At 37.8% G+C, this 24,660-nt stretch overlaps 1 protein-coding gene across 1 annotated transcript in view; it reads left to right on the forward strand.

Moving 5' to 3' along the window:
• The window catches only part of sntb1 (syntrophin, basic 1), a 36,462-nt gene extending 13,745 nt beyond the window's left edge, over positions 1-22,717 (forward strand). Inside the window, exons 2-7 of the mRNA XM_059567539.1 lie at positions 7,213-7,429; positions 10,455-10,662; positions 15,682-15,818; positions 16,933-17,129; positions 20,513-20,703; positions 22,134-22,717. Of these exons, the coding sequence (XP_059423522.1) occupies positions 7,213-7,429; positions 10,455-10,662; positions 15,682-15,818; positions 16,933-17,129; positions 20,513-20,703; positions 22,134-22,226 (1,043 nt within the window). The 3' untranslated portion in view covers positions 22,227-22,717. The remainder of the gene's footprint in view (positions 1-7,212; positions 7,430-10,454; positions 10,663-15,681; positions 15,819-16,932; positions 17,130-20,512; positions 20,704-22,133) is intronic.
• The last annotated feature ends 1,943 nt before the right edge of the window (positions 22,718-24,660 follow it).

Here is a 24,660-nt window from a genome sequence, read left to right on the forward strand (position 1 = left end):
GCGCTTCCTTAATTTTTTATTTCTGTACAGAGAGGTCATGAGTGACGTATCGATCTTCTACTGGTCCCACGTCTTCACTTGATGCAAATTCGCAGGTCAGAGTTCACCAAACTTGAACTTTGGAAACTTTCGCAAGTGCTTGCGTTTCTGGTCTGGCGCATTCGCATGCGTATGAATGGAAGTCAACGGAACGAAAAGTGCAGTGTGACCGCCCTTTATACAGAGGCAAGATTAAAAAAATATATATATATATATCATGCGGGTTGAAATTATTTTGCTAGCAATATAAAATTAAGTAACACATATCAGGTCTGTCTTTATTAACAGGTGCTGGTCATATAATTAGAATATTATCAAAAAGATTTATTTCACTAATTCCATTCAAAAAGTGAAACTTGTATATTATAAGTATAATATTCATTACACACAGTCTGATAGATTTCAGATGTTTTTTTCTTTTAATTTTGATGATTATAACTGACAACTAAGGAAAATCCCAAATTCAGTATCCCAGAAAATTAGAATATTGTGAAAAGGTTCAATATTGAAGACACCTGGTGCCACACTCTAATCAGCTAATTAACTCAAAACACCTGCAAAGCCTTTAATGGTCTCTCAGTCAAGTTCTGTAGGCTACACAATCATGGGGAAGACTGCTGACTTGACAGTTGTCCAAAAGATGACCATTGACACCTTGCACAAGGCGGGCAAGACACAAAAGGTTATTGCAAAAGAGGCTGGCTGTTCACAGAGCTCTGTGTCCAAGCACATTAATAGAGAGGCGAAGGGAAGGAAAAGATGTGGTAGAAAAAAGTGTACAAGCAATATGGATAACCGCACCCTGGAGAGGATTGTGAAACAAAACCCATTCAAAAATGTGGGGGAGATTCACAAAGAGTGGACTGCAACTGGAGTCAGTGCTTCAAGAACCACTACACACAGACGTATGCAAGACATGGGTTTCAGCTGTTGCATTCCTTGTGTCAAGCCACTCTTGAACAACAGACAGCGTCAGAAGCGTCTTGCTTCAAAAAGGAAATCAGGGTCCCAGAGTCTGGAGGAAGAGAGGAGAGGCACACAATCCATGTTGCTTGAGGTCAAGTATAAAGTTTCCACAGTCAGTGATGGTTTGGGGTGCCATGTCATCTGCTGGTATTGGTCTACTGTGTTTTCTGAAGTCCAAGGTCAACGCAGCCGTATACCAGGAAGTTTTAGAGCACTTCATGCTTCCTGCTGCTGACCAACTTTATGGAGATGCAGATTTCATTTTCCAACAGGACTTGGCACCTGCACTCAGTGCCAAAGCTTCCAGTACCTGGTTTAAGGACCATGGTATCCCTGTTCTTAATCGGCCAGCAAACTCGCCTGACCTTAACCCCATAGAAAATCTATGGGGTATTGTGAAAAGGAAGATGTGATATGCCAGACCCAAAATGCTGAAGAGCTGAAGGCAACTATCAGAGCAACCTGGGCTCTCCTAACACCTGAGCAGTGCCACAGACTGATCGACTCCATGCCACGCTGCATTGCTGCAGTAATTCAGGCAAGAGGATCCCCAACTGAGTTCTGTACATGCTCATACTTTTCATGTTCATACTTTTCAGTTGGCCAAGATTTCTACAAATCCTTTCTTTGTATTAGCCTTAAGTTTTATTCTAATTTTCTGAGATACTGAATTTGGGATTTCCCTTAGTTGACAGTTATAATCATCAAAATTAAAAGAAATAAACATTTGAAATATATCAGTCTGTGTGTAATGAATGAATATAATATACAAGTTTCACTTTTTGAATGGAATTAGTGAAATAAATCAACTTTTTGATGATATTCTAATTATATGACCAGCACCTGTATATAGCACTTTAGCACGATACAGATTGTTTTAAAGCAGCTTTACATTGATAAATAAGAAAATAGCAATTCAGTGATAAAAAAAAATCACTTCTTATGTAAAGCAGCTATAAAAGACAATAGTAAATAGTTATTATTCATCTGAAATCACTTCACTGTTGATTCAGTTCAATATCGCTATAGTTGCAGTGATTCAGAATTGTTTTTTTTTAAGTATTCACATCATCGCGGAAGTTCCTGCATATTTTTTAATGTATTTTTTTTTTAAATATATGTAGTTAATATTCCTGTCGATTGGTATGCTGATGCATATTGCTATGAAATATAATTTTAAAGTTAAATGGTTTAGTACTTTATATAGGTTTAATGGGTTTACAGTGGCTGGGGTGAAACTTCCTATTACATATTGAAATACACTACCATTCAAAAACAATAACAAACTTTATTATTATTCATATTTTATATGTTTTTATTTTATATATTTTTGAGCTCTGAACTAGCATAATAATTTCTGAAGGATCATGTGACATTGAAGATTGGATTTATGGCTGCTAAAAATTCAGCTTTTCTATCATGAGGATAAATTCTAATATTCAATTTTATAATAAATGCATCCTTGGTGATCAAAATACTTATTCAAAAACAAAGAAACCTTACAGAACACAAACTTTTAAAAGGTAGTTGGTATGTTAAATGTAGTTAAAAATTGTGACTAAAAAATGTTGCATAAAAACATATCACCAAGCCTTAATGAATACTACTGATATTTGCTTCCTTTCCATTGTGTCATAACTACATTTAGCAGGTTTTTAATGCGAGTCAGTGAAGTGCATAAATGCCACATTTAATTTATGGACAGATTTTTGAAATTTCTGTGGTGCTTATTGCGGTCATGCAACTGAAGGTCCTACTTAAACTCTCACTGTGATTGGTGCTCTCAACTGTTGCACTTAACATTCTCCCTTGAGTGCACATCATAATGAGAGCAATTAATGTCCACTCCCAAGTGTGAATGTTCAAGAAAAATGGATCTCTCATCGACTGTTCCCCAATAAAACATGGATTTAATAGCGTATATGAAAGCAGTCAACCATAAACACACCATTTCTCATTGCTAATTTTCAGAACAATTTTACATTTTGCTTGGGACTAACCTTTTACCAAATGAAAGTCAGCAGCATCAGGAAACTTTTTTTAAATACTTTTTTTAGAAAGTTATTGTTGTAATGAAAGAGAGGGTATGTGCATAACAAGTTGTTGAATGATGTTGAAGTAAGATGATTCAGTTTGAAACAAAGAAGTAAATTTGAAACAAAGAGGGCTTATAACTGATTTACCACAAAGTTACCCGTTGTCTTTGTAGAACATAGGAAATCCTTTCATAGGTTTGTGTTTGTAGCCAGTCTCTTAGCTTGTCCTTGAGGATAAAGGACCACAGGAGCTCTAACGCTTCTGAATATTGTTCCTCCTGCTGTGTGGTGGACTCCAAAGTTCTGAGTTGTAATGTTTTATGCAAGAGCTGACTGAAGAATCCTTGACCCTGAAGTACACTGTTACATGTGAGACTTTGGCAGTGGAATTCTGAATCAATTCAGATTGAGTGTATGGATTATGTTGTTATCTTTCTTTATTTTGCAGGGTTTCCCATACATTCATTAATTTGTGGCGGCCCGCCACAATATCAACGCTGTCCGCCACGGATTGATTCTGATTTTTAAACTATTTAATATGGGTACAATTGTATTTTATTGTAGAGCTGCGCGCTGCTTGCTCCCTCCCTCTCACAAACTGACAACGGAGGCACGCACGACTAGCCCCTCCTCTTCGAACACGATCTGAATCAAAACATGAGCATGCGTTAGTTAGAGGACGGATTGTTGCCGGTGCTTAATGCTTATAGAGGTCGGGATCGTTGCGTCACGTTGCAATGCATTTTGGGAATCGCGCTACGGAAGTAGATGTACTGTATAGTACGCATTAGGCAATGTTGGTCATTTGGTCATTAATTTTGATTATTTTTGGGAAAATGGTTCAGTATTGCTGTATTGTGAACTGCTGTAATCGGTCTCATGATCGACAGGGCAAACGCCTCGTGAATCATATTAGTTTTCAACATTTTCCTACTTGGAAAAAAAACACAAGGTGTCTGAAATCACCAAGAGGCATCAGATGGCTTGGGTCGCCGCTGTACGGAGGAAAACCATCACCTTCGATAATATTATAATACATAGTTATGATGAGACATGTTGTGTATGGTCTCTCCCTCTCTCTCTCTCACACAAACACACACACACACACACACACACACACACACACACACACACACACACACACACACTCAGACACACACATTACGTTTTCTCTAGTTTTTGGCCAGTAAGGGAGTCAGTTTAGTGTCTGTATTTTTTGTTTAAAAAATTTCTTTTGACCCAATCCTGAACTTAATTTGCTTTTTGATATTTTTGTGCTGGCTGTATTTACAAATTTGAACAACTTGTTTAAAAAAATAAATAAAAAAAACTGGAACGAACTTCAAAATAGGAAGTTAAGCATCTTGTTTTAGTAAACGGTGGGTTGTGTCCCGCATAGACAAGCTTCATAGCTCGCAGAATCTGAGAAGTGTGTGTGTGTCACCACTGATGCTTGGTTAATGTTAACATTTCCTTAGTGAGAACGATTGTTTTCTCCACGTTTAATTTGCAGATCATTTTGTGAACTGCAGGTGTGCCTCCAGTGACTTTAAATTTTTTAATTGATCGGAGGTGTAAGCGCTCACTCCACAGACCCGGTAGGAGAAATTATCAGGAAAACTGAGGCTTGGTAAACTTTCATGTGTTCATAGGGATCGATTCCGCTACAACGTCTTTTTTTTTAAGTAGCGTTGTTTGGCTTCATTATTAAGTTTGTCCGTATAGGCAACTTTTTTTGTCACGTTCTATAACTTTTTCTGGAGACCGGCTATTATCTTATTACAAACCGGCTTTGCGTTGCCTCTAAAATGGCGCTGTCGCGTTTCCATTACAGATTCCCGCAAAACGTTTTTTTCTAAATATCGATAAACAACTATTGCGAAATGACGGCGTTTCCATTAACCGATGTTATGCGACTAAAACGTCATTTTTTTCCCTCTCGCGATCAGTCATTCCAAATGACTGTGTGTGTGTCAGAGTCTGTGTGTGTCCACCTCCAGGTCCAGTTTGGTGTGTGTGTGAGCCTGTGTGTGTCTGAGTCTGTGTGTGTTAGTGTGTGTGTGTGTGTGTGTGTGTGTGAGTCTTTTTGAATGTTTGAGTGTGTGAGCCTGTGTTTGAGTGTGTCAGTAAGTTTGTGAGTTTGAGTGTGTGTGTGTGTGTGTGTCCATCTCCAGGTCCAGGTTTGTGTGTGTGTGTGTGAGCAAAATTTGCAACAAGAAGTGTGTGGAGCAGTCATAGCATAGAAAGTGTAGCAATGGCATAGCAATGTAGCAATAGCAATGTCTTTAAGGTATCTGACACTAAGTGTTGGCAATGGAAATGTGTACTTGTCACTAAAAATATATGATATATTTATTATATACACACCCACACACATTACACCACCGCAAATAGAATCTAATTCTGTGGGAAACACTGTTTTGTGATTTGTCTTTGTCACTCTTATCAGTGTGAAGGTGTAAAGACAGGGATTATCGTTTAGACATTTAAGTTTAGTGACCCAAAAGCTTTGTAAGTCGTGTTTCCCATACGTTAACGTGTAAATGCATGTCATTGTCTCCTCCTCACTGTCTTTTTTGCTACCTGAGCAATAACACAAACTTCTTATCAACTCCAAGACCCAACTCCTGCTGCAGAAAACATCACCCGAAGCATGACACCTCCTCCTCCATCTTTCACTAACTTCATGCACTTGTTATTCAGTCTTTTTTATTCAGTGTTTCCCATCAGACCCAAATAAATTCAACTTGCTCTCACCGACTTCTCTTAAACACGCCGAGACTGTTCCAAAACCCTGACCTGGCAAGAAATTCCACCTGCAGTGTTGAACCAATTCCCTACTGAGAGTCTCTGCATTATCCTGTCCCCTCATGCATTTGTCTTATGTTGATGACCAGCCTTTTCGGGGGACTTGCATAAATTAATGTAATTGTAAACCTGCAATATTCAAGCAATCACAGATTTGGAATGCCCAACTTCTCTTGCGATGGCTTCTGTCGCAGGGTTTCAGTCATAAAGAGTGGCCCGCCATCTTACAATCTCAGTGAAAATTGGAGGAATGCTGCCAGTTAAATAGGGTTTGTCATATAATTAAGGAAATAAGCACAAGGTGCCAGATTAACACCAATAACTTGAAAGTTGCTGTAAGTGTTCCCTAATTTTGATTTGTTCTTTTTTCAAATATGTCATTTAGGTTTCTTTATACTCTGCTTCAGAATACAATTAATGTATAAAATATGCTAAAAAATCTGCCCTTCTGCTCCTGTCAGGATAACTTGAAATGGGACTAAGCAGTGACCTTGAAATTTTGAAATTGTACTGTAGCTTGTTCTCTTAGGTTAATTTTATAGTAGATAGATATCAGAATGTCTAACACGTAGTCTATAATTGGTCTCCCAACTTAAAAGCATGCAGTTTGTGTACCTTACTTTTGAAAAGAGTATTTTTCCTTGTTGAATTTTGAATAATTAATCATTCTGTTGATCTTTTATTTCTTGATCCTACAGTTAGGAATTGTTTACTTAGCATGCTGCAGCATATTATGTGCAAACGTGTTTGTGGAGAAGCATTTATGTAATATGCAACTGGTATGTTACCCCCAGGCATTCAAAATTATTATTTGAACCAAATTGATGTCATGCCAAATAGCCAAACAGCCCATTTTAATGTGTCTTCTTTATGGGTAATTGTGAAATAGCTCTCTGCTCACTTCCTGTAAAGATTAAGCTGTCATATGGAATGGGAATAATTGGCCCTCAGCGTGACGTTCACCTGAGAAGCATGGCGGTTGTAATCTCATATCAGCACGTTCAGATGCTTTAGCCTTGAGTTCATTGGCCTGTCATAAAACCAGCAGTAATCGCCTAGCAATGCAATAGGACAGTATGCAAATGTGTGGTGAATTGATTTCCTCACTCAGGACAGCTGTGGGAGTGAAGTGGTTTGCGTAGGGGTTTCCTGCTTTCAATTTTGACTGGTTAAGGCCTAGCCCACACGTGTGATGGAAAATTAATTCGCAGAGCTTTGTTTGTGGTCTTTGAGTATGTGCATCTACTGATAGTGTTTTATTTTTTCATCAAAGAACATGAGCTGACGAGAACGTGGGAACAGTTCACAGATACTGGCGACAATGTTGCGACCCTTCACTAACCCCTTTCTTTTTTCATTCCAGTGAAGTACATGCGTGAAGCGACGCCATATGTGAAAAAAGGGTCACCGGTGTCTGAGATCGGCTGGGAGACACCGCCTCCTGAGTCCCCTCGTCTCGGCAGTCCTCACTTCGATATCCCCAGCCCCCCCTCACTGTCCTTACAGGGCGACCGCAGATACATCCCCCTCAAAATGTGCTACATCACCCGCAGTATGACCGTCCCTGACCCAGAAAACAGGTACTGCTTCTTATGCATTCAATATATTGACCACCATAAGTTTGCAAAACTTGCAGCATTACTTTCAGAGAGGCTAAAATCCAGTATGTTAATGTTTAAAACATTAAAGAATATATATTTTTTTAATTAAAGCATTTTCGTCTAAATAAATTCAGTATTTATTGAAAAAACTTTTATGTGTGTGTACTTTGTACTAATCCTATGGATTTTTCTTGTGTAGTATTTGTCAAAATGGTGGAGAAGGTGATTGGAAGTGTTTTAGACAATCTCTTTGTAATGCTGTCTCAGTATGAGCTGTAAGGGGTCTCATTATTCAGCGGGTGAATGTGACAACCCTGGTAATGCACTCCACACAACAAATGCTTTATGCTGGTCGCTTACTCCGTTATTTGATGTCTAAAGAGTACTAGTGTCCTCTGCTTGTCAGTGGACGAACCTTCATATCTTCAAAAGTGTTGGAGGACAACATCAAAGTCCATGTCAACAATGACTTCAAAGATCTCATATGTTGCCAGAATGCTTGAGCTGGACACTTTACAAAAAAACATGGCCAAAAATCACTCCAAATAGAAAACAAGATATGAAGCAGAACATTAGATCTGTGACATGGCTGTTCTGAGTGACTGTGGAATACAAGGGAAAAAGACAGCTCACACACCATAAAGAATAGTAAAATAAATTATGAATACAATATTTATTAAGAGGCCAACAAGGTCACCGTATGTTTTCTGGTTACCAGTGTCCATAAGATAAACTGCAGCATTTAAATGATTGCATTTATTGCACCGCTGTAGAGATCCCAGACCAGCCTTTGTGAGGATAAGAAAACATTCAAAACGATACCAACCCTAAACTTTTGTGTGTGTGTATATATATATATATATATATATATATATATATATATATATATATATATACATCATGTGTGTACTGTATTGTTGAAAGTGTTTTTGCTTGAGAGGTAAAAGTTCCCACCAACAACACTGTCTGTTTTTGTGCTATTTTTTGCAGTATATTGTACTTTTGTCATCAGAGAGACGAACGTTGTGGTTTGTGAGATTAACCATAACACTATACAGGAAGTGTGTTAAAAGATGATGTACCAGCGCTGAACGAATGGTAATGACAGGTGGAACATGTCACATCCCTTTTAAAATACAGTAAGGCTTTGTGTCTGTGTGCTGCTGGAATGTTAAACATACTGAATCCTAACAACATTCTGCATCCATTTTTATCTTTTGTTGTAGATTAGGATCAAAAACACGACCAACTTTAACTTGAGCACCTATTTTGCTTTGTGTTGCTGTATTGAACCTTACACAACCATACTCTTCTCTGATTTCAAGACTGCTGATGTTTATAATAATTTTATGAAGATATCAGGCAATATCACTTTTGCAATGCTCATTGCCATGGGAGGAATCACAGCTGTGTTAGTATTCAGTACAACTGCACTCTTGCTCATAAGACATTGCTTAAATATCTGGCATGGGTTTATAACCTGGAGACGTATGGTGAGATAAACTGACAGGCAGATAGACAGGCGAAAGACTGTTCCACTCCTGCCATGTTCTGTCAGTCAGGAGCCCTCCGCAGACCGGCTGCCAGGTCGTCAGTTCTCACCCTCCAGCTCTGTTTTCAATTTAAACCATTGTGTCCCATGTCTTCCAGCCCATCCATCACTGTGGTGTTCATGCACAGCTCTATCAACACTGCAGACATTTCACGGCTTACCTCAAGTGCCACACTGTGAGAGGATTCATGTCAAATTCCTAAACAGTATCCATGTGGTATAAAAATAGAACGTGCCTCCCTCCACTGTTCAGTGTTCTGATGGCCCAGAGAGGAACTTTAACTGGAGTTGTTTTTGGAGGAAGTGAGAGTAGCTGATGGTTGGGGTATGGGGATGTTCCTCCACAACAGATGTGTCAGTGACCTCTCCATCTGTCCTGTGTTACTCCTGCTCTTGTTTGGTTTGACACCGTGTGTTTGGAGACCATCTAAAAATGTAGTTTATCTTCTTTTTGTCCTGTTTAACCCTAATTAGGTTGGTTGTAAATAAAAGAGCATTTGCTTCTATCTATCCTATTCTTTTCCATCTATTCTATTCTTTTCTAGTTAATAAGAATAGGTCGGGTAGTCATAACATTATTTTTGTTATAGTTTTATATTCGCTGATATCCCCTGGCAATGTTAGTAAACTGTAGGTAAAGATGCTGTAAGTTCTCAGAGTTGGACATTTTAGGTTAATTTTCTGAAGTTCACATTCTACCTTAGAGAGATTTATTTTGGCTATGAAAGGCACTGAAACATTCACTTCCTAAATTGGACACAGGCATCTCCATTAGTTGTGAAATTCTCCCAATTATAGTCTTAAAAGGCAGAACTCGTTGAGCTTCATCCAGAAAGCTTTTTCCTCCAGTCTACTCCAAACAAATCAGCTCCATCTGTGCCCACCCCCTAAGCCCCTCCAAACTCTCTGTCTTCATGAAAGTAGGTCTATTTTTACCAACACGGTGCACCTGAAAATGATATTGTGGAGTGTAAGGTTAAGACTCTTACTCTAGATGATGTATGAGTGGAGCTTTATCACTGTAAATGCGGGAGCTGAACTGATGTATGGTTCTGTTTGAACCGGGTGGATCTGATATTCCGGTGGTTAATGTTGACTCCAGAGCTCTTTCCAGCACTGTCTGTGTGTATTTAAAGTGATGCAGATGTCTTGTTTTTAATGAAATGTGGTCAAATTTAATCACATGTATTCTAGTTTGTACTCATTTAACTCTACTATATTTATTTTTTATGAAAATAATTATTTCTCCATCTGTTGCCTTTTCATACTCTACTACATACAGGAATATATATATATATATCGATCTATCTTATCTATATATGTATATAGATCTATTTAATTAAAAACCTGTTAAAATGTAATAAAAAAGGGCAATATAATTAAAGTTTTGCTTGAACTATTCTTTTAATAACCTGTAGCTTGTGCTCCTTGTCTTTCTTTCTTGTGTTTCAGGCAGATTGAGCTGCACTCCTCTGATGCCAAGCACACAATAGTCATGAGACATAAAGACACATCTTCTGCCCAGACCTGGTTCACTTTAATGCAAACTGCCATCACAAACCTCACCAGTAAAGTCATCTGTGAACTCCGGGAACACGCGGGCCGCCACGGCATCGCCGGGAGTCGAGAGATCCGACACCTCGGATGGCTAGCGGAAAAGGTGGAAACTTGTTGCATACAATTTCATGAAAACCCTGAGACTATATTCACATTTATCAGAATGGAAGACAAAATGTTAAAGTATTTTTGCAAAACTGAATTAATATTTATGAACTATGCCTTAGTGATGTCACCAGCCCATCTGTTCCTGCTGTCCAGCACAAATCAGTTCAGCTCGAATTAAATGTACATGGCATGAACGTACATCATCATCAGAACTTGTTTTTTTTTAACGTGTCATTTAGCTGTAGGGCAAAAGTTAGTCAAATCTGGTAAAAATACACTGTCTAGGTATGTCACAGGGATGTCTTGATGCTGAATAAAACTCAGCATCAACTCAAGGTCTTTGGTTTGATGTAAGTGTTCCATTGTAATATGTTTCCAGCTTTATGATAATTTTGGATATGCAAAGACTTTATACAGTCACTTAAAACTTAGTTATAAAAAATAGCATAAATGAGAAAACAGAGTGGTTGATATTGAGCTTGTTGAAGTGCTCTTTAGAGCATTTTTTTATTAAACCACCCACAAGTATGACTGGTAATATTTGTCACTTACATTCCACTGTAAGTCCATTCAAAAACACAAGATTATTGCAACAGCTAATGAGAACATTTAGTTGAATAATGAAAACAACAAAATTATATTTCCCCATGAAATCAAAATGGAAGTTTTGTGGCTTTTAATATAAAACGAACTTAAAGGAATAGTTCACCAAAAATGAAAATGTTGTTATCATTTACTCACTCTCATGTCGTTCCAAACCTGTATGAGTCTTTATGTTAAACAATAAAGAAGATATTTTGAAGAATGCTAATCATACGGTTGATGGTCCCTATTGACTTCCATAGTATTTCTTTCCCTGCTGTGGAAGTCAATGGAGACCAACAACTGTTTGGTTCTTCAAAATATCTTCTTTTGTGTTTAACATAAGAAATAAGTTCATACAGGTTTGGAATGACCTTTAAGGTTTTAGTGTACAAAATTCACATTTAGCAGACATGCATATCAGATTTTTTGTGCAATCGAATGCTGTCTAGTATCTGAAGAGTCCTGCTGCTGACATTGTAAAAAGATGCTACAGTTGCATCTGAAATGGTTACTTCTTCACATTTGCTAGTTCTTATGTTTTGAATAGTGGACTATATAGAGAATAGGAAGCGATATACATGCTTTCCATTGGGATAAATGAAACTTGGTTTCCCGTCAGTACCATGTGAAACATCTCAGTCAAGCAGTTTTAAAGAGCCCTTTCCCAAACTGTCAAGTACTGCTTTGTTGGGACTGTTATGTAAGTGAACTGCTATTTAATATTTTAAAAAAAGGAAAATGTCCCACCCGATATGACATTTTAATTAGAAATACATCAACACCTGCATTCATTAACAGTCACTCTTTAATTTAATACATATTACACGTTTCAAATTGCCTATTGCATAGCAGAATGAAAGATGTTACGCTACTGCAATGTAGTCTCATCACATTACAGGAAATATATTAAACCTACATCCGTAGTTCCTGCATAACTATCTAATATCTAATCATATTCATATACATGATTAAGTTGACAGTTGATCGTTTGAGATTGTGGAGCTAATTTAACAGCCTTTGAATGTTTTGTATTTAACTGACTTCATTCGATACAACTGTTCTCTGAGCTCTGCATCCCTCCCGTTTCCCACTTGTGTGATAGTCCTCTTGTATAAATGTTAATGTTTGCAACAGCATTTTTGAACAAACTGTAAAGATCACACACAAGCATTTTAACAGGGTCTGGTTATACTGTAACGCTCTGGTTGGAAACATGGCTAACGTCCTGAAAATTGTACGGACAGTTCTGAAGTGCTTTTTTTTAGGCATTCTCAGAAATCGTGGTGTGCAGTGCTGGAGCGATTGATGGAGGATGACTCTTCTCAGTGTGACCGCAGGTTTTTCCTCCCTATTAAATTTCCTTTTCATCGCCGTCCAATTAGTTGAGGCCTGGCAGGGCTGGCTAATAGAGAACTGCGGTGATGGCAGGGCTGTGGGCAGCACCGTCTCAGCCTGCCCTTTAATGAGAGCTCTCTCGTACCGTCTCCTATTACCAACCTGCCGGCCCCTTGATGAATAATTATATGAGAGCAAAAAACCTCCAGCGCTCCGAATGCCCAGACAGCGAGCAGATTTCTTTGTGCAAAGGCCGGAGCTTATAACAAGGGCCAGTTTGTGGTTACGCATCTGCTTCTGATGCACTCAGCCCCGCTGGGGTCTCTCTTTAGCCTTAAGGCAAACTGACCCTCTGAAGAGCAGCCCTGTGATTTGTGAGGATTTGAGTGGTCTGTCAGAATATCAAAGCCCTGAGGAGACATCTGTCATAGAGCAGGGCTTCAGCAGTAAATCACACTTGGGCTCAACTTAAGGTCTTATTGGGAAAACTTTGTGAACTATTACTCCGTTGTAAAGCGTGTTTACTTTTGAGCTCATTAAGTCAGTGTATAACATTGTTAAAGGGTTAGTTCACCCAAAAATGAAAATTATGTCATTAATAACTCACCCTCATGTCGTTCCAAACCCGTGAGACCTCCATTCATCTTCGGAACACAGTTTAAGATATTTTAGATTTAGTCCGAAAATGAAAATGTATGTACAGTATACTGTCCATGTCCAGAAAGGTAAGAAAAACATCTTCAAAGTAGTCCATGTGACATCAGAGGGTCAGTTAAAATATTCTGAAGCATAATAACAAATATCGTCTTCTCTTCCGGGTCACAATGAGTTGGAATAAGGTTTTTGAAATGGGTACAATATGAACCCCCCCCCACCAAACACCTAGGCTTTCAAGATTTATACTTATAATTTGCAATTCTAAGAAATATCTGAATCGTTATACACTCACCTAAAGGATTATTAGGAACACCATACTAATACTGTGTTTGACCCCCTTTCGCCTTCAGAACTGCATTAATTCTACATGGCATTGATTCAACAAGGTGCTGAAAGCATTCTTTAGAAATGTTGACCCATATTGATAGGATAGCATCTTGCAGTTGATGGAGATTTGTGGGATGCACATCCAGGGCACGAAGCTCCCGTTCCACCACATCCCAAAGATGCTCTGTTGGGTTGAGATCTGGTGACTGTGGGGGCCATTTTAGTACAGTGAACTCATTGTCATGTTCAAGAAACCAATTTGAAATGATTTGAGCTGTGTGACATGGTGCATTATCCTGCTGGAAGTAGCCATCAGAGGATGGGTACATGGTGGTCATAAAGGGATGGACATGGTCAGAAACAATGCTCAGGTAGGCCGTGGGATTAAGTTTGGAGTTCAGGAGATTGTCTTGACCAGGACCACACCCCTAAATGCATTGAAGCAACTGCCATGTGATTGGTTGATTAGATAATTGCATTCCTAATAATCCTTTAGGTGAGTGTATATAAACTTGCTATTGCGAGAAAAAGTTTTGATGTGTGAGATAAAAAGCCACAATGATTTTTTTTTTATTATTCTGTGGTGAAAACAAAAAACAAAACAGAATTGCCACTTGTTAACTCACAATTGCAAGATGTAAACTATGAAGGTGTTTATATTGTTTCCTGAGTTTATATTGCAATTCTAAGAAAAAAAGAATTGCGAGATATAATCTCTGAATTGTGAGGAAAAGTCTGAATTGTGAGAGAAAATGTTGGAATTAACTTCTTAATTTTTCTTTATTTTATTCTGCATGGAAACAGACTTCCATATATTTCAGAGTGAAACTAAATATTCAGTGAGGGGGAAAAAATGTTGAGTGGGATTTGTTTTTATCCATCTGGAATTGATCTGTTTCACAACAGAATGGTGGTTAGAGGGGAGTGGCAGAAAGGGGTTTGTAAAGTCATCTGAAGGGGAAAGACAGATGTAAAGCAAAACTAAAAAAAACTAAAGGAATTATATTATGATCGGGATGTTAAAATAAACAAAAATCTCACCTTTCAGAGTAGACATTAATAAGCAGATCCCAGCCAGGTTCGTCTCTTGTTGCAGTTCTCTTAAATATTTCCGATGTTTTCTGTGCGTATTTGCAGCTTGTTCGTATTTGTTTGTGTTTTGAGTATTTTCAACGAGTTTGTGTTTTTGGTTGTGTTGTATTTGCAGCACATGTGCTGTCAAACAGATGAAGATGTTGAGCTTTCTCGGCCACTGTACATTTTGCTTAAAGTTATATTTTCCAGTGAGGTTCGAATAATAAACTTACTTTCAAGATGGCATATTGTTTTACTTCTCTGGTAACTTTATCTTGTTTTAGGAATGTTTCCAATACAGAACAACAAAGACGCTCTGCTTATGTAAACAATATGCTGATGAATTTATGCATGATAAAAAAAGCACCACGTATGGAGATTGGTAGGGAAATAACCCTTGTGCATATACCTACATTCTTCCCCAAATGGCATAAAGTAAACCTTGTACAGGTCTTATATACCAAACAACAAATATGTGCACATAGGCCTACCTTCCAGCAAGTTTTATATGTGAGAAACAGGAACTTGCATCAAGACAGTAAACAGGGTGTCATGGTTGCTGACTAAGCAGTTGGAGTTGTCTTGATATGCTTTAAACATGATGTAACATTTTTTAGACCATCTGAACGTTACATATGGTTTCTCATACATTCCATTAGTATAAAATATGCATATTAGATCACATCACACACACACACACACACACACACACCTCTGGACTTAAGTGCTCATTTTGCTGATACATCAGTAAAAGTTAAAGAGCCTGAATGGTTTTGAAGCTTTACTTTGTTCTGAAAGTATTTGGAGTTGCCGTGGTTAATCACAGGAAGTGGCCTTAAAGGAGACACCCTTGAGAGGTTTACCGCTTTGACAATGTTAATTAACAAGTCTCTCAGATGAACAAAAGACTTAATGTCTGCACTTGACGTTTTACACTGGCTTTCATATGAATAGACGAGGAAAATTAGGACAAAATGTAATTATATAGCACCTGAAAGGCTATTCACAAGTTACACATGGTGCGTGTGTGTTTCAGACGGAAAGTGAGAGACAGTGCTGGAAGCCGGTGCTGGTGATGTTGACGGAGAAGGACCTGCTGCTGTTTGACAGTATGCCACGCATGAGAGAACACTGGCTCAGCCCGACACACACCTACCCTCTGCTCGCCACACGGTACACACACACACACACACACACACACACACAGCGTTACTGCTCTCGTTTTGCTCGTTCATACAAACACACCTTTGTAAAACCAATCAAGGTACACACTCCTCCTCTCCCTTCTGTTAAACATGTGCCTCTGTACACACACATGTAAACACACACACACACACACACTTTTTGCATGCCAGTTGGCAGTGCTGATCAATTGGGAACTAAAATACACAACTGCAGGCCAGCTGGAAGGAAACCGTACAAAAACATTATGGCTATTAAAGGCCTGTTGAAGCTGTATGAGGTGGCAGCTATTACTGCAACGGATAGATTTAAAGTCCACGTTTAACTGGACTGCAGCCCATATCTCACTCTAGGGCCGATAGGGCAGTTATCACAGGCTCAGCTGGCATGTGCTAATGTTTTGTTGACCCTGAGATTGTCCAAAATGGCAGAGTATTGCTATGCTTTTTCTCAAAACTTTTTAAAACTTATTTTAGCTTGACTTCCTCTGTGAAATCTCAAGTTCTGTCAAGCCGGCAAGCCACGCCAACGGTGAAAACTCATTGGACCAATCCAAAGCCCGTATATAGGTCTTCAGCGGTCTTGGTTGCTGAAGTATTTTCCCATAAATTTTTCCCATAGGGGTTAACTCTTCATTAAAAAGTTATAAGCCATGAACAAAACCAACCAGCTCAAATCAGTTCCCTTATGGAGAACATGAATGGGAATTTGCAGTCGAAGCCTGACTGCTGCATTCTATTTAATATCAAACCTGAACTTAGAGAGACTGATTTCAGCAAAAGGATGTTAAGAAACATGATGTTAAATGAAAAATTCAGTCAATTGAAGTTGTTTTGTTGCACTTACAAAAACTAGCGTGGTACTTAAATTCTATTGGGTACTATTGTGTTTTTGTAAATGTACCACAGTAATACCATTTATCATATTTTTGAAGTACTTTAAAATAGTTGAATAAATATTATGAAATGCAAATAATAAAAAGTACTGTGATGGGAACATAGTAATACCATGGTAATCTAAGACACTTTCATATAGAAGCACTAAAAAACATAGTTTTTATGTATGTGATTTCTATGGTGCACTTATCTTGAGTTTTTAATCGTAGGCTGGTGCATTCTGGTCCAGATAAGGGTTCACCACAGCTTGGTGGCGAGCTGTGCTTTGCTACACGGACGGGAACCAGATTGGGTATCGAAGCCCATCTTTTCAGAGCAGAGACCTGCAAGGACTTGTCACTCTGGACCAGACAGATAGTCACTGGCTGCCACGCAGCTGCTGAGATGATCAAAGAAGTCACTACCAGTGAGTATGGATCTTACGTCTTGCTCCTTTCACGGGTCTTATGGCCTGTTCACACCAACACCCTTCCAAGTTTCCAAAATGGGGTTTTCACACTGATGCTAAAGAACAGAGGTTCTAAAAGAGGAACCACCGCAGAATTATTTTTGGTACTTATGAGTTCCATGCTATTTAAATATACATCTGCGTGTCTCTGAGTAAATTAATGTCTCTGTTTCATTACTATACATAGTAAAGTGTATATACTATATATATATATATACATATATACTAGCAAGCTTCCATGCAAAGATAAATGCGTCTCGGTCATCTGAGGCTGCGGTCCATGACTCCAACTGTACAGTGAATTCAAAAACATTATGTGCTGCACTACAATATTTCGGAGTTTTGGATGTGCGTTATTCATATTGAAGTCGTTTAAAGAGTAAAGAGTGTATTTTTAGAACGGAATGCCATGGCAGAGTTCCTGTGTGGTCTCAATGCAGAAGGCAAGGGGCACCGAGCAAAGCGTTCTGGGAATTGAAGCTCTTAGGCAGTCCCTTGGCCTGGACTGATAGGAAATGTATCTGCTGTTACTGAACTGCAAGTGAGGCCCTGGAGAGCACTGTGCCTTATTTGGATATTTTGCAGTTTTCCCTTTCTGTCAGATATTTTCACTGTTCTGAGATCAGGCTTTGAGATCATTTGTACTTAACGTACAAAGCTGGAATGGCAAGTAGGTTGAGATTAAACTGAGCAGCGATTAATGCTGATTCTACTGTCATGAGTTAAGTATGTTAACAGTGCTGTGAGAAAACTTTGTACAATAAAAATAGACTGGCCTTGTTACAACACGTCACTCTCTAATTAATACATTTGGGAGAAGATTATTACTTTGAGTTTGTAGGAAAGAGCAACGGATGCAGATCGTCTCAAAACAAACCAGACGAATAACACGTTAGACTGGATTTGACATATTTGTTCCCTTAAAAAGTTCCTGTTTGCGTCAGGATCTTGGAACTGCTCCATATTTGGAATTTTATGGGAAAGGCCCATTTGGCAGCTGATGCTCTATTACCTGTGTTTAGTCTAATATTATAATCTGTTCAGAGAATTTGTGTCTCCAAAGAATCATTCTCTTAGTTCTCTTTTCGTAGGTTGTCATTTTTTTTTTTTTGCTGACCACAAGACTTTAAAATCCTGTTTCAGTTTGGAATGATAATAATAGTCAATACATTTTTTAAGAAGCAAACCTAAGGCCAAATGTAATAGTTTAATAGGGGCCAAGTAATGAAAGTGCTTGGATAACTATTGTATCCATTAGTCTTAGTCTTCTTTTTCTTCTTCATCCACTCTGGGAGTCTATCGCTGCCTATAAAACCACTTTTGGGGGAAAGTTATGAAATTTGGCACATAGAGGACAGTCTCAATATTAACCATAGCAAATTTGGAGTCTCTATCTCAAGTTCTCTAATGCCACCAATAGCTCAGTGTGCATTCGTATTTCTAATAACTTTTGAACCATATGTTCTAGAAGCAAAAATATTTTTCCTCTGATTCCTTGGTTCATGCCGAGTCAAACGCACACCAAAATTTAAATTTGTACGAACCAAGATTTTTTGCAATTTTGCGAAAAACCTACTTTTTCAAACTCGTCCCAGACGGTTTGTCCGATTTTCACCAAAATTGGCTCAGATCATATTCAGATAATGCTGGTAAAAGTTATCAAGAGATTTCTTATTGATCAAACCATTCTCGTAAAGTACTTTAACAAATGTGACAAAATTCACACAAAAATTTACATGAGGCTGTCTTCGCAATGCTTACGAATATGACCAAACTTGGTACGTACTATACCAAACATTTCAGAACAGTACTTCCTACTGGTCTAAATTTACTTTTTTGTTTAGAATTTCTGAACAGTATCATTAGATTCGGTACAGTGTATTGAATCAATCAATACCCAATTTTCCTATGTCAGCCATTTTGAGCATGGGACCATTTCAAATTTTGTAGTAAGATGCTATATTTTAAAAACGTTTAGCATGTTGTTATGAATCTTATGAATGTATAGAACCACTCTGTGGCTCTTTCCACATTTCATCTTTGATTTAGGTTGCAAAATAGAACGATATTCTGGCTCCATTTATAGTATAGTATCTGTAGTGTATGGATTATATTATTTGGTTTTCTTGTCCTATTTAGTTGTACTTTCATGTTTACTAAAACATAATATAAAGTAAATGTGTTGTTATTATTAATTTGGTAAAGATAAGCATGCATAGACATATTAGGGACCTTAAACTGCTGAGTTACTGAATTATTACAAAGTTATTGTAGTTGAGAGGCCCAAAAATTCCTATGCTAAGCTGTTGATGGTGAAAGAGAGGATGTTTGTGACTGACTAAAAGCCCATCTGGAGGGAAAGAGTCTCTCAGTCCTGAAGATCAAGCTGTTTTGATGGGGATAAGGTTACAGTATTGTTAAAAGCAACATGGGAAGAGTAGTCCTAAATCCAATTTTTTGGAGCCCCTCACCCAAAATGTGTAATTAATAGGTGTTTAATGTCAGTGTAATTCCAATTTAATGGGTAAATTGCTGAAGAATATTCTTTTTCATTGCTGTGATGATCTAATCAGCCTAATGGACTGTACTGTAGCCAGAGGTTTCTCAAAGACACACAATGTGAAAAGAACACACTAGCCTTGCAATTACCCGGTCAAAGAGAGATTCAGGGAGCTTTATTGGGGCAAATGGAGAGAACAGCAGAAGTGGATCACTGGCACACTCACAATAGACACGGTAACAGTAGGTTTCCACACATCCTGTGGTGCCTGATGAGCTGCAATTGAATGTATTGGAGGGGTGATACTGGATACATGGAGTCCTGTGATGTATTTGATGAAACCAGGGAGATATTGAGCAGAGATTACTGGGGATGAATAATGTTGCAATTATCAGGCGAATCAAAGGACATTTATCTCACAAATGGAATCCTTTTTCATTTTATTCGCACCTTAATGGAATTTGCTTGGATTGATCAACCAGAAAGGCAGTTCCATTAGTACTTATTAGTACACTTACTGTATTAATTTATTTTTATTTGGATTGTTATACGTGATATTTTATTATGAAATTGTACCCGAGCCTTTAATATCAGAAATGTGAAAGCATCTACTTGAATAATTCGGTAAATTGGAACAATTTCATCCACTCAGAAAAGTAGTTGTATTTCAATAGGAAAATTTTAAGGATCTAATAATCATAATAATAATAATTAATAATAATAATTTGCTTCACATGTCTGTTTCTTAACCCTCTGGTATGACAACTGGACGTAATTTTTTTTATGGTAATCGTGATGGCTGTATTTAATCAGAATATTCTTTGTGTTTTTGTTTCCTCAGGTTGTATGTATCAGGGTCAGGACTGTCGCTTGGTCATTCATTATGAGCGAGGCTTCTCTGTCATAGCAGATGGACAGGACAGCTCTGTGGCACAGCCTCTCTTCAGTTACCCATTTGAAAAGCTGAAGATGTCTGCTGATGATGGAGTACGGATCCTCTACTTGGATTTTGGTGGGAACGAGGGTGAAATTGTGAGTAAGATTTGAGGTTCATTCAGAACTAACAAAATTAGTCATTCATGATGAGAGTGGTGTCATGAGGCAATTTTGCTATTTTTTAAGTTATTGTTTATAAGTTAGATATAAAATAATAATTTCCTACTAATGTTTGCATAGTTTCAACTGATTCAAAACTGAATGAATCTGAGTCATTTGCAGCCAAGTCAATGTTCATGGATGTCTAAGTGTGACATTTTTCATGTTTATTCAAATATATTTAGGTAAATATTGCTTTTTATTTCTGTGTGTGTATGCATACTTGGGGTGCAACGGTCCTCTATAAAAGACCGAACCATACCGTACCGTTCACCAACCTTGGTTTGGTACACATTTGTACCGTGATAAATCTCAGTTTTAACAAAGGATGATGTTTTGGCAAATATCAAAAAAACAAAGGTTCAAATACACATTTTGGAGTGACAACTTTTGATATTAACACATGCTTATCTGTCATGCGTTTGCGTCCATGTGTCTTTCTTCAGCCAAACTGCTAGATGGCGCTGTCGACCACAGGAACAAAGTGTGGCAGAAGATGACGTTTGTTTATCTCATAATGCAGGCGACGTGTAAAGGAAAATTAAAAAATTTATAAGAATTTAATGGAATTCTCTCCAATCTCTATAATTTGACATTATATAAATACAATGGACAATCAGTGTGCTTATTTCTGTTTCGCAAATATTGTGTTATTTATATTGCTATTTATATAGCAATCGAGTCACGGTTAAACTTTAATGCATGATGGAGCGCCTCAGAAAGGAGTGCAAATATATTTACTGCAAAATGTATAATGTATTCCTTTTAAGAACATTAAACGTAATGAGATACGTAATGAGTCCCTTACATTTACCGTTACACCCCTTATACATACATTATAAATGTGGTTTTTTTTTTTGGAGCACCAAATCAGCATATTAACATTTCTGAAGGATCATCTATCACTGAAGACTTTGGGAATGGCTGCTGAAGATTCAGCTTTACCATCGCATTAATTAATTTGCATTTTAAAATAAATTCAAATGTAATTATTTCACAATATTGCAGTTTTTTTTAACTGTAAAACAAACTGTGAAAACAACAGCTGTTTATATACATGAATATGAATATAAATTAATGAATACTGTGTATTACTGATTAAAATAGCTGTTTGATTAAAATTATGCTTTAAAATGGATGTGGGTTTTTTTTTATTCCATTGCACTGCAAACATTAATACAGAGATATATATTTTTAGCTGTATCACACATTCTTAGGTGAAATTCTTCAGAACAGGAAATCATGCATGTCTGTACTGATAGGCGGCTCATCTCTGAAAGACCTGTCTGATCATGATTGTGTTTCTCAACGTATGTTTATCACATCAGGGACTTCCCTTAATACTTTTTTTTTTTTTCTATTCACAGCAACTGGACTTGCACTCCTGTCCCAAGCCCATTGTTTTTATCCTCCACTCCTTCCTGTCTGCTAAGATTGCAAGATTAGGATTGGTAGCCTGAGATTGAACCGTTATAGACTGAAACAGTGACGTGATTTATTCCAACATGGAGAAGGGAAAATCGGCACGCAGTGGAGCTCACAAGACTGAACGAGAATGATAATGCAGAACTGGCGCTGAAGCAAACCGGACCTCTGAATGATTTTAATCACATTTCATTAATGATAAACAATGTATTTTTCAGAGAGATATTAATTATAGTGAAACACAATTTCACATTGATTTTCTACAAAGAAAAAAATACCTTACTATATAATGAACACTAACTTGTGATTGGAACTAAAAAAAAATACTCAAAGTATTAATTTAGAATCCAATACAGCAGAGTATTCAGCACTTACAATGCCATTAACTTCTATATAACAGGAGGGAAGGCGGCCATCTGTATGACAGCTGTCGGAGTAATTACATCTGTCTGGCAACTAATGTTGATTAAAGAAAGGCTAGTTTAAACCTTGTTAATGCACATAAAAGTTAAACGGCCTGAAAACAGTCATCTTGTTTCATTTCTGGTGCTTTCACTCTGGAGATGTGCGACACTGATAATGTTAAACCGAATCAACAAGAATGTTCTAGAGTGCCGGTTATCAAAAAGGCATGTCAACAAACTGGCTGCTTTCGCAAGGCCTTTGTGACAAGAGAGGAAAATCGAGACAGGGTCAGCCCTCCCCTTCAGAACTGTATCTGTTTCCACACAAATGGAGTTTTGTCTCGCTCATAAAATCTGAAGTCCTGCTGTACTAACTTCTGACATCCAAAAGAAGTCTTTAGTAATGCTGTCACATTTGTGTAGTTGTTTTTAATATTCATCAGAAGGGCGTTCTTTATTTTTGCATGATATGCTTGCATGCACGCTAGCACAACTATTGTGGAGGCTCAGATTTGCTCTCATTGGCCTGTGGTCATATTTAGCTTCACTGTGCAAACACACAAAGGCCATTGAAGATCTTTGGATGTCAGATTATAAATTAGAACACTTGAGAGTTTTCAAGTTAACCAGCAATTAGTGTCCATTGTCAGGCACTGAGTGTTCCCAGTGCACTGCTCCATTGTAGGGGTTATGGATTTGGGGACAGCAGGGCCCCTGTGGCGCAGCCTTTGTCTCATCCACGAAACCATCCATGCCACATTCCAGCGCACATGACGGATCCAGGAGTCATGGGGCTGAGAATCAGATTTCGAAATGAAAGTGATAGTTCACTCATAATTTTCTCCTCCTCAACATTGTTGTTCCAAAATCAATAAGAATACGAGATGCTTTGAAGAATGATTGTCCAAACTGTAGAAATCAATGGGGTCCTACACTTTCAAGCTTCAGAAAGAACATTAAAGGGATAGTTCACCCAAAAATGCTAATTCTGTTATCAATTTCACACCCTCATGTTGTTCCAAAACCGTAAGACCTCCGTTTGTCTTTGGAACACAAATTAAGATATTTTTGATGGAATCTGAGAGCTCTCTGACCCTACATAGACAGCAAGGATCCTTACACGATTAAGGTCCACAAACATAGCAAGGAGGTTGGTAAAATAATCCATGTGAAATCAGGGGTTCAACCGTAATTTTACGAAGCTACGAGAATACTTTTTGTGTGCAAAATAAAATTTGTTTTGGACTTTTTTCAACAATTCGTCTCCTCCGCATCACCATACTCTCCAAAATAGCACCAGGGTGACGTGGAGTCAGGGTGAGTCTTTTGATGCAACTATTAAATTGTATGATGAACTGATTGTAATTTAGGTTTAACTCACTCCTATAAGAATTTAAAACACTGATTACATCACACTTCATCAGATATGGTATCAGATTTTTTGACTTTCATAATGACAAAAACATTGTTCAAAGTGTCTTTAATGTCCTCATATTCAGCAGAACAAAGAAAAGGTAATATAGGTTTGGAACAACATGAGGGTGACTAAATTAGGGCTAATTTTTAGCGAACTTTTTTTTTTTTTTATATAAACAAAGAAATCACAAAGGATATGTGAAGCAGCAGGTGCGGCATTAGGTTTAACTAACTCTTCCGCATTTCACTTAATTCTACTGTTTAGGAATAATGTTATTCACACTTCCTCATTTTCAGCTTAAGTTTCAGTAAATGGTCACTGGGGAGGAAGTGTCAAGTTCTGAAAATGACAGCATATTTTCATAGTACAATGAACTCTTGTAAACAGTACATGGAAAATTAGATTCTTCATGCTATGAACCCTTTTATATTAAGACGTCAGCATAGAGAACAAAGTGAGATGCTTAAACACAGGAAAAAGTTTAATAGAGTTTACCCATGCAGATCAAAATACTGATTCAGCTTGGGAAAAATGAAGTTTCACAATGTATCAATAAACTAAAACCTTATTAAAAACATCGGTTTTATTCAACATCCTAACACTGAGTTTCAGCATGTGAACTAGAGCAGCTCTGGTGATAAGCAGTGA

Source organism: Carassius carassius, chromosome 15 (genome assembly GCF_963082965.1).
Source record: "Carassius carassius chromosome 15, fCarCar2.1, whole genome shotgun sequence".
NCBI classification, from domain to species: Eukaryota; Metazoa; Chordata; class Actinopteri; order Cypriniformes; family Cyprinidae; genus Carassius; species Carassius carassius.